The sequence below is a fragment of the Lobosporangium transversale genome (assembly GCF_002105155.1).
Source record: "Lobosporangium transversale strain NRRL 3116 chromosome Unknown BCR41scaffold_3, whole genome shotgun sequence".
Lineage (NCBI taxonomy): Eukaryota > Fungi > Mortierellomycota > Mortierellomycetes > Mortierellales > Mortierellaceae > Lobosporangium > Lobosporangium transversale.
In genome coordinates, this window is record NW_019028981.1 from 566,909 (window position 1) to 577,890 (window position 10,982).

At 40.3% G+C, this 10,982-nt stretch overlaps 3 protein-coding genes across 3 annotated transcripts; 1 reads left to right on the forward strand and 2 right to left on the reverse strand.

Moving 5' to 3' along the window:
* Positions 1 to 4,466: 4,466 nt before the first annotated feature.
* BCR41DRAFT_119824 (hypothetical protein) lies at positions 4,467 to 7,132 on the forward strand. Its single transcript, XM_022019448.1, has 2 exons — positions 4,467 to 4,514; positions 4,699 to 7,132. Exon 2 carries the CDS (start codon positions 4,731 to 4,733, stop codon positions 6,915 to 6,917), a length of 2,187 nt encoding a protein of 728 aa, XP_021885447.1. The 5' UTR covers positions 4,467 to 4,514; positions 4,699 to 4,730; the 3' UTR covers positions 6,918 to 7,132.
* A 114-nt stretch (positions 7,133 to 7,246) lies between these two features.
* On the reverse strand, positions 7,247 to 9,087 carry BCR41DRAFT_345819 (hypothetical protein). Its single transcript, XM_022022791.1, has 5 exons — positions 8,979 to 9,087; positions 8,335 to 8,578; positions 8,037 to 8,161; positions 7,796 to 7,939; positions 7,247 to 7,687 (listed from the first exon to the last, which is right to left on the reverse strand). The coding sequence occupies exons 1-5, from the start codon at positions 9,048 to 9,050 to the stop codon at positions 7,277 to 7,279; spliced, it is 996 nt and encodes a 331-aa protein (XP_021885448.1). The 5' UTR covers positions 9,051 to 9,087; the 3' UTR covers positions 7,247 to 7,276.
* Positions 9,088 to 9,382: 295 nt separating this feature from the next.
* Positions 9,383 to 10,896, reverse strand: BCR41DRAFT_418756 (S25 ribosomal protein-domain-containing protein). Its single transcript, XM_022029666.1, has 3 exons — positions 10,286 to 10,896; positions 10,099 to 10,158; positions 9,383 to 9,750 (listed from the first exon to the last, which is right to left on the reverse strand). The coding sequence occupies exons 1-3, from the start codon at positions 10,403 to 10,405 to the stop codon at positions 9,454 to 9,456; spliced, it is 477 nt and encodes a 158-aa protein (XP_021885449.1). The 5' UTR covers positions 10,406 to 10,896; the 3' UTR covers positions 9,383 to 9,453.
* Between the last annotated feature and the right edge of the window lie 86 nt (positions 10,897 to 10,982).

A 10,982-nucleotide genomic window follows, 5' to 3' on the forward strand; every position in this document is an offset into this window, starting at 1 on the left:
TTCTCGTTATTTGGCAATAAAGTAATAAACTGCCACAAAAAAGGAAGAAATTCATAGAACAGGGGAACAGGAATTACAATGTTGCAGATTTCATAGTCGCAAATGGATTAATTTTTTTGCTTTTGGAGCATTCAAATGATTTTTTTTTTTTTTTTTTTGATTTGTGATGTCCAATGGTCTATAGTTTGCTTGATTTTGTTTTGTTCGTTCTTTATCCCTGCGTGTATATATGCACTCCACCTTGTGATGGTCATATCTTTATCCAAAAGGTCAATAAAAAAAAAAAAAAAACCTCACTCACAACGATCATCCTCATTTGTGTTACATAAAAATGGCCCTTCGGTCTATCCTTCCTCCATGGTTTTGTTGTTGGCCTCTACTCGGTCTTCCATCACCACTCCCAACCCAGCAACTAACTTTGTTCCTTGAGCGCATGGAAGCTCATAGTAAAGTCTTGATTTTTCCAAATGATGTTACGCCAACCCTAATTATAATTAATACGTTAGAAAAATACCTGCTATGGTTATAATAAAAACATGAAGGTCAATATCGACAAAGGAGCATGCCCAATTTAGATGCTCCCATGCCGATGCCAGATCAATGACCTATTTTTCTTTTTCTCCGAGGAAGAAAAAATGCAGTCCGTCCTTAACCACCTCCTTCCTTATTTTGATGATCCCTTTTCCCGTTTGCGTATTCTATGTATATTCCTAACAAAAAAGAAAGAAAAAAAGAAAGAAAGAAACGAAAAATAGATTGACGATCATACAGAAATATATAAACAATTGAGATAGTATATGAAAACGAGAGAATCAAGGTAGAAGCCCTACATATTGGGGACGAATACTTATCACCGCTAACTCGATCCAAGTTCTGGGATTGTATATATTTCTAGCCCGGGGTCCTTGAAAAATGGCTCTGCTTCGCGCATCTTGTCATTCCAACATTCAGTTCTCTGTAATACAATCCACTGCTTGATTACTGATTGCTATGTTTAAAAGGGCAAGGCCAAATTAGTTACGACTGTATCCCTTTTTTAAAAGATTAATCAAGATGAAGGACGCGTACATGCAAATTGAAGAAGGGTATTACTGGCATGACGTGTCAGAATGCTCAAATTATCAGTGCTGGCATTGCTTACTGCATTTGCATCAGTGGATCAAAGTAAAAAAAACAGTAGCGGACGAAATGAAAACGAGATTGAAAGTGAGGAAAAAGTCTACCATAGTGGCAATTTTCGATCGTTATAGAAAATCATGGAAAAAATGCAACACGATGTTGCCTGGCTGGGTTTAGACTGTTTTCAACATGGTTGCTATGGGAGGGTGCAGGATTGATTTAATGATAATAAACGATAAAAGGCCAATAGCCGATGTAGTATATGTAGTATGATTGACTAAGTGATCTATTTTTTTTTTATTTTTTTATTTTTTTTTCGGACCATGCACGCCCTTCTTCTGCCCAAAGCAATGTGCGCTTTGTTTGTTTTGTTTTGTTTTGTTTGTTTGCATTGATGCCGCTCTGATTTTATTTTTCACTTTTCTTACCTTTCCTCATGGAAAGTATAGCCCGTTTCATTTGGTCGCGATACCTTATATTTTTTGAATACTTTCGAGTGTATTGGCAGCCAATTAGCTCGCTTGTTACGAGTATTGTTGCAAGTCCGTCACGTAGTGAGATGCCACCAGAACAATTCAATCATCGTTTTTAGATTAAAAATATAAGGTATCGTGACCAAATAAAATTGGCGATATAAAAACCACAACCTTGGTCTTTTTTTCTCTCTTTTCTTTCTCCCTCTTCTCTTCCTGCTCCTCACCTTGGTTGCTGACACATCATTAGCGTTCGCAATTAGCACATATACATTTACCGTGTTTTGCCTCATTCAAGTATTATATCTCTAACCATCCAAGGTGTAAGTAACGGCATTGTGATTGGAGAATGTGCAGAATTTTAGAATCTCGCCATCTCAATATGGAATTTTTTTTTTATATGATGCGTTTGATAAAAGAAAAATCTATGTAACGCAGATCTCTCTCAATATTCATCCTTTCTTTAACCCACAACGTGTGTGGGTGCATATAAAAAATGCGATGCTCTCCAAAGGAATAAGAAATATCCTGGTGTGGGTTTGGCCCATGCCCCATCATACCCCTGTCGCTTATTGAAAAAATTCCCTCACAACATCCATGGACATCGAAGTTTATCAACGTTCCATCTATAAACACACTCCATCCTAAAAGTAACATTACAAAAACAATCAATGTTTATTTTTTTTTAGCTTCTGTTTCAAAATACCCTCCGCTCTTACCGAGAATCTTTGTACTGTGCTTGTGCGTTTTATATAAAAAAGCTACGAGAAGGGAGGATGGCAGTGAGACGTCTGCTATCGGGTGTTTGTCACTCTTTTGGATACTTGTTTTCATCACATGGGTTTGCTGTCTGAACGATTTCAGTTTTCATTGTTCAAAACAATGTGTCTGTCCAACAAAAGAAAGAAATGATCCAAGGATGGAGCAAGAGGAGGGAGGAGCCCTTTTAGTGCGCCATATCATCCTACTCAACCAAAAGCACAAAAACACAAAATGAAAAAGAGTCATGGTCTTCACGTTTTTCATTCCAATGGTTTGTCGCACGACCATGTGTTGATGGATTTGGGTCTGTTTGGTTCAACCAAACCAAACCAGACTTGGCATGCATGCATTTTCACAACCAATGTCAATACCTGTGCATGCGCATGCACGACCTCCCTTGGGATTAACATCATGGACGTACAAACCATCATTGTCATCTCCATGACAATCGATTACACTTAAATCCCTTAAACATGCTATTGGAAGCAAACATCTTCATGTAATTTAATAATCAATTGCAGTCCTTTTTATATACGTCAATATGCACTCGGTCCTGAATTATTTTTATTTGGATTTTTGGATAAAAAGATGCATTTGCTTCTCATTTTAGTCTTCTCACAGCATCTTGTAAACAAACAGGCACAAACACTTCACTTCTGAAAATATAGTAACTGACGGACGCTTTTCTCTTTCCCAATTACAGACACTTACGCCACTCATCAATCAAAGCTATCCTCCCCCTCTTTTATTAATCCAACGTTCGATTAAGTTATACCAAGGTAAATGAAATAACTTTCTTTCAACATGATATTTGTTTCTATACTATTCTTTGTGGTTGGTTACCATAGATAATCTTTGCAAAAACCAGCTTGCAAACCGATGTGATGTGGCTTTGCTGTTGCAATATACGCGCTTATCGTGAAAACACTCGCAGACATCTGGGCAAACATGTGCAACTGGCTATACATGTTTGCCATATTCGTCTTCTCTCTTTAAATATGGCTCACAGGTGAAAGGCAAGAAAGAGTTTTTTTCCTTCCTCTTCTCCTGAAGCTGACTGCTTTTCAATGGCCCCAACTTTGGGAATGGATTCTTAATTATAAAAAGTGGGCGGAGCGCTCACACCATTGGCGTCTTCCGTGTTTTCTTATACTTTCATTTTATTGCATATCTTGACACCATTTTGTATTTTGATTCCTCTGCTGAATCCTCTGCATGCTGTTTTGGACGTGCTCCTAATAACTTCGCCCATAAACAGAGGTCACCCTCCTCGTTTTGTGCTTCCCAATCTCTGACATTTTCATTCCTTCGCCTTTCATCTATACTTTGCACAACAGCCTGCCAAGGCATGGCAAAATATCCCCCGCAGCACCACAGCACCTAGCTTACACCCTATGTAAGTATGCCCGATGCAATAACCCTTCAGCCTTTGGCGCTTCGCTAATTTCAAATGACCTTTAATAGATATTTCTATGGAAACAACAAATGTGTGGGTGATGGCATAATGAGAAGAAGGGGCGCTTTATCACTTCACTGGAGGCATCAATCAGCATCATTATCGCTCTATGAACTACTGAGAATGATAAAAGCCATCCATATCCCTCCATTCCATTGTTTCGTCTTTGGTCTCCTTTTGTTGCATTTTTCCACTTGAAAACTGGTAATTTATTTAACTCTTATTCTCTTTCTCCATGCCATGTTATGCACGTCGTTGTACATCGTTGTGCATCCTTGCTTTAACGTGCGTTGTGGAATTCAAAAGGAAAAGGCAATAAGGTTTCTTCTCTTGCCCCTCAAAGTCAAGGCAAAGAGAAGCCTAAAGACTCTACCCCTAATTTGCAACCTCCTTTTTCCTTCATTCCTTCAGTACATCTGCACCATTCACCATCGACTCTTCCATTGCTTCCATTACAATCGTTGGCTATTTTTTTTTTTTTTAAACCCCTGTCCACAGTGTCACGTTTATATTTAATGTACAAGAGATAAAAATAATAACTTACCAATTATTATTATTATTATTTTTCCTTTTTCTTGACATTCTAGTCTTGTCCTTATCGCTCATTTTCATTCTTCCCGCGATCGGTTTTTATTTAGTTCACCTAACTACACCTACCGCGATACCAACAAAGCCCATTTCTTTTTGCTGCCGCCACCAAAAAGGTAAAGACTCCTCGTTTTCTCCCATGTGCATGTGAAACTTATACGCCACCTCCTTGCTGAGAAATAGAGGGGGTTACAAAGATAATAGAGTGAGCATCCTTTTCATCAACTTACAACCAACCCTCTCCTTTTTTTTTTCTATTCTCATCCTCACAGATTTTCCATCAACTTTTTAATTAAACAGAAACAAACAACTACACTTTTTATTACCAGGGAATGGTTCAACTCGGCAGGAACAGGTCCTTGCCCGCACCAACAAGTTATGGAGCACCACTTCGGAAGGTCAAAACAAATGTCTTCTCATTTCCGACTCTCAATTTGACCAGAACTTCTAGTGAGAGGAGCTTTGCGACCATCAATGAGAAAGGCTCCACCTCACGATCCTCCTCAAAATCCCGCTATTCTGGATCACATGCTCAAGTCCCTCTGGCGCCCATCATCACTGCAATTCAAAAGGGTAACTTTGTGATGTTGTCTGAGATGGACCTGGATGTTCTCGTCAAAGATATGACTGGCAAAGATTCCAAGGTTCTCGAGGCGCTCAACATCACATCCTCGTCGGTCTCGATATCTGATGCAAAGATCTTGGCTAAATTGATAAAGTCTTCAGATGCTCTCAACATTAAGTCACTCAAAATGGAGGGTAATATGATCAGTCAGCAGGCCAGCAAGTTGATGTTTGAAGCATGGAAATTTAACAAGACCATTTCAACACTGAGTTTGGCACGATCAGGTGTGAATGACAAGACGATCAAGTACCTGGCACGCGTCATAGTAAAGAATGAGTCTCTAAAAACATTGGACCTATCTGGTAACCTAATCACCTCAGAGGGAGCTGAGATTTTGGCTGAAGCCATGATTCATAATCGTGGTGTAACACGATTATGTTTACAATCCAACAAAATCAAAAAAGCTGGAGCTCCGTTCATTGCCAAAATTCTATCCAAAAACAGGGTCATTCGGCACATGAACATTGGATCCAATGGACTGGGAGTTGAGGGTATCATACACATTGCAGAGGCGGTCAGGTTTAATCGGACATTATACTCCTTGAGCTTGGATATGAACGAGATGGGACCCAAGGGCGCCTCAGCCATTGCTACAGCTTTGATCTCTAATCGACACCTGACTCATTTGTACATACCACACAATAATATTGGTGACAAGGGCCTGGCAGACATTTGTGAGAGTCTCAAGAAGAACCAATATCTTATCAGTCTTGACTTAGAACTCAATAACATAGGCCAGGGACAATCGGCTGTGGGACTGAAAGCACTAGCAGACGTTCTTAAAATCAATACGACCCTCCGTGAACTCAACTTGTCGTATAACTTGTTCTCTTCGGACGCAGTTAAGGAGCTGACCGCTGGAATGGCAATGAACTCAACATTGGAGAGTGTCGTTTTTACCAACTGTTGTCTATCGACTGATGCAGCGATTTATCTCTCCAAGGTCTTGTCTACCCCAACAGGGCTTCAAAACCTGGGTTTGATCAATAATCCAGATATTGGAGTGGACGGTTACTGGGCTCTGGCTTCGCATCTTATTAAAAACCGGTCCCTTAAAGGAATTCAATTGGACTACAACTCTGAGGATCGTCAGGCACTTTACGAAACCTTCCAGAACTCATTGACCAGGAACCATATCTGGCAACAGGCCATTTACGCAGCCGCCTGTCGTATCCTGGTCCTTTCCAGAATTGTTCTTTTGGGCCGTCCTGCAAACCAGAAACAACTTCATCTTCAACAGCAGCATCATATCCAACAACACAACAATCAGCACTATCATGGATGGAACATCTTTCGACGTGTTAAATTGGGCAGAAGTAACTCATCTAACTCATTGGCCTCATTGTTGTCAATTGGGAAAAGCGGTGCTAGCCATCTGGGAAATGGAAATCATGTTGCTCCACAGTCTAACGGTGCAGATGGCGATGGTGCTGAAGGAGAAGTTGGGTCTAATATGAGTCACGATAACTCAACATCACGACAATCTTCAAGTTCGCGTCACTTACATAGAGGATCAATATCGAGCTTTTCGACCATTGCTGATCATCATCATCACCCTCACCATCACCAACAGAACAAGCAAAGTCACATACTTTCAAACTCGACCGTGACCACACCAGTGGAGCCAACAGCAATCGAGTACAATCCGCATAGGATTTTGGCCAACCTAGTAAACATGCCTCACGAGATCTTTGAGAACATTTGTGCGTTTATGGATCCAGGCCGTACCATGAGCATTGCCCAAGTGCGTGCAACTGTTCAAGCTGCCGGCGATAGGAAAACATTAGCGCGTTATTATACCCGAGAGAAGATGTTGGAGCGGATCTTCAACAGTCGCTATATCTCGCCCAATGGCACACGCTATGGCCTCAAACCGGGCGATGAGCGAATCTAAGTCCAAAGGAAAAGAAAGATGATTCATTTCTGTCTTTCTAGTTTTATTTTATTTTTTTATTATTTTCGAGCTTGTATTTTTTTTTTTTTTTGCATCCACCTTTCTTTCAGTCTTTGCTTTTTTTCTTTTTCTTTTTTTTTTAACTTGTTGCATACAAAAAACACTCCTTGGCATAATCTACAACTCATATACTCGTACACGATAAAAAAAAAATAAAAATAAAAAGTAAAAAATAACACTCCTTATGACCAATATCTGATGCTTCCTTCTAAATAGGCATCAATGAATTCTTGCGAATTGATACATTTGTATATTTGTATTTTATAAATGTACATGTCTAATTATTATTGCTATTTCTTTTAGAGCTTGGATTCTGGGATGATCATGCTTTCCAGACGGTCCTTGATGATTTCTTCGGCTTGTTGAACTATCCTCTTGACAAGGACATCGCAGGTAGGGATATCGTTGATCAGACCGACGATCTGGCCGGCAGTCCAGATACCATGGTCAGGGTCACCGATCTCATAGACGAGCTTGCCTCGTTGACCCGAGACCAAGGGAGCTACTTCCGAGAACTCGGCTCCACCTGGCTTACGTTCAATCTCAATCACCTCCTTTGCAACCTTGTTTCTGAAAACACGAGCTGTGTTGTGGAGTGTACGGAAAATCAAGGATGTGTCACGCTCACCAGCTTGGACGATTTGTTCCTTGATGTTGTTGTGGATGGGGGCTTCCTGTGTGCACATGAAACGTGTACCCATGTTGATACCCTAGAAACAAATGCACATTCACATGAAGATAAAAAGAGTAAATGTTAAGAACTCGAGTTTCGTTTGTTTCTTTAAAGACCATTGATACGATTTTTAGTGGATTCTAACCTCAGCGCCAAGAGCAAGGGCAGCAGCAAGACCAGCACCATCACCGAATCCACCTGAAGCAATGAAGGGAATCTTGAGTGCCTTAGCAGCAAGGGGTAACAAAATCAATCCCGTCACATCGTCCTCACCAGGGTGTCCAGCGCACTACCCATCATCAAAGGAAAAAAAAAAAAAAAAAAAAAAAAAAAGAGGTTAGAAGATGCTTAACTTGGAGTAAAGAAAAAAAAAGGCAAATAAATACCTCAAAGCCATCAATACTGAGCATGTCTACACCGAGACGCTGGGCGCTCAAGGCATGACGAATCGAAGTGCACTTGTGAATGACAGCGACACCAGCTTTCTTGAGCTTCTTGATGTGCTCACCAGCTATATTATATATAGGATGCGTTGTATGGTGAAAGATGAGCCATTTGACGCAGGAAAGAGGATAAAATAAGCCGAAAGGGATCAAATTGATTCCGGTTAGATCGAGAGAATTTTGTTTTTTTGACACTTGAGCAAATAACATGTGATAAACAACAACAATGTATGGTACGTACGATTGTTACCAGCAGTCTCAACAACCTTAATGCCTTCCTGAATGATCACGTCGGTATATTCAGCATAGGGAGGGGGAGTCATAGCAGGGAGGAACGTCAAGTTGACACCAAAAGGGTTGTTTGTCATCGTACGGCAACGACGGATCTCTTGACGAAGATGCTCAGGGGTAGGTTGAGTCAATGCCGTCAAAATACCTAAACCACCAGCATTCGACACTGCTGAAGCGAGCTCGGCCGTTCCCACCTTTTGACAGCAAACAAATAAGTGACAAGTCAAATGAAAACAGTTAATAAGTGACACTACAGAAAACTTGTTCTTTTCGGATCAATTGATGAGGCGAAGCGAAACAGAAACGCTTCACAGACACACAACATTTGTAAAGAGAGAAGGGCTAAATTCATCACAGGTTCATCATTTGTGGAATGCATATTTGTACTTGATCGTGTCGTTTTAATGTAAAAGCTACACCAACTGATTTTTTTCTTTTGCTCGTCCAACAAGAGCGAGAGGGAAGAAGAGTAACATTGTCTTTGTGTGTGTATAGTGTTTGAAATATGTAAAATATGAGAAGCAAAGGTGTGCATTTGGCTGCCATGACATTGAAAAAATAAAAAAAAAAATAAAGATTCATTTCCAAATTTACCCATTGCATGCCACCTTGAACGATGGGATGCTTGATGCCAACCAGCTTGGTAAGTTTAGTTTGAAGAACCATGTCTTTTTTTATGGAAAGTGAGTGGACTGAGGTAAAGAGAAGTGAAACAAAGAAGAAAAAAGGAACAGAAGCAACTTTTATGGGTGAATAATAAGGTTTGGCGGATAGAAATCGGAGATCTGTATTCCACGAATTACAGTTGGGCCCGTCGATTTACCAACCCACATGTAGAACCTCTGTAAAATGAAGTATAGTCGTACACCAACATGGCTTTGAATGTGGTGTCCTAGTGCCTGAAAATGATGATTGATAAATGAAGCATATATTCTATCCATCATTGAATCAACAACGTGACAACTCCATCCAGAAACAAAGATAACGTCCTTTTTTTTTTTTTGGATTGTTTTTTATGGATGAAAAGAAGATGATGAAATCTATACAAAAATTGCTTGTTTTGCTTTATTTATTCCTCATCATCAGCCGTCTTCTTAGCAGCCGACTTCTTCTCTTCCTCAACACCGGTGGCACGAGTGTAGATCCACTGGGCGCCGTGGGTGGAGACAGGGACAATGTGACCCAACTTGACCAACTCGCGGATAGCATTACGGGCAAGAGAGCCGTTAATGCGGAGACGGTCAACCAAGACGGAGGGCGAGACCAACTTGTAAGTAGGGACCTCCTTCATGAGCTTGTCGTAGGTAGCCTTGTCAAGGATGACAGCGTTGTTGGCCTTATCCTTGACCTTTCCCTTGGACCATTTCTATAATACACATTATATGCAAAATATAGGATAATGAAACTTAATTTAGTTTGGGGAATCTTCACACTTTTTGTATTACGTGTTGCGCACCGACAAGCTGAGCCATTCATGTAGTATCTTTGATTTTTTGGCGTCCATGAATATTATTGATCATAGTGAACTGTTAGGCAATATTACAAGGGAGTGCCAATTTGGAAACGAATCATGGAAAACAACACCGATGAACTCACACCTCTCATTCATCGTAAAAGTCTCGCCTGCCACGACTATGGCTGTAACTTTCTTTTTTGATACTCCCGACTACAGATCTGTTTTTATCCAATGTCCATGCCATGTTTTTCCTTTTACCTTTTTCTTGGCTTTGCCACCCGAAGATGACGAAGGCTTGGCAGCGACGTCCTTTTTGGCCTATAAATTTTGAGTAAATAAAAAAAATGCATAAAAAAGTGATGTCAGTGTATAGATCACGAAAAAAAAAAAAAAAAAAAAAAAAAGCCGGAAGCCCCAGAATCAGGACAAAGAATCAGTGTCAGACAAGCCGTGTAAGGAGACACTCAGTTGTTGACAACTGTCCAGAAGTCCAAACTGCACTCTTCAACTTTAGATCTAGATCCCGAGCCTGATCCTGATCCTGATCTGAAAAAGATGAGTTCATAGTCTTTGTTATATCTCAACACTGTCCAAACACCAAGAATAAAGCTCGGGATAAGTGTAGCCCTGTTGTAAGTAATAAATGAGCTGAGCCTTGTGGATTCTAAGGATAAGTTTTCCTTCAAGACAGCCATAAACAGTCCATCTGTAGACCATTGATCGCAGCAATAACACTGGAGGCGTATAGATGGAGGAAGTATTGATAGCTGGTCCAGATTAATTGCGTTATAAACATTAAGTCAAACCCAAGCAGTCGCTTAATCCAGTTCCATTTCTTTCAACGCTGATGAGATTGTTTTTTTTTCTTTTTTTCAATTCGAAAAAGTAGCTGAATAATAATGATTCCTGAAGACGCAAATAAAACCGCACACAAAAAGAGTTGGATGGATTGATGGATCGATCGATATAATGGATTGGATGGAAGTCAATATCCACTTCCCATCCGCCACAGTCTCAGAGCCTATTAATTTTTTGGTAGTAGCCAGCGACTAACCATTGTGATTGTAAGAGAGGGTTTCTTACGATCCACGGCCTGCAGACTGCCTTATTCCTCTTCCAGTCACGTTATTTACCTTTAATTC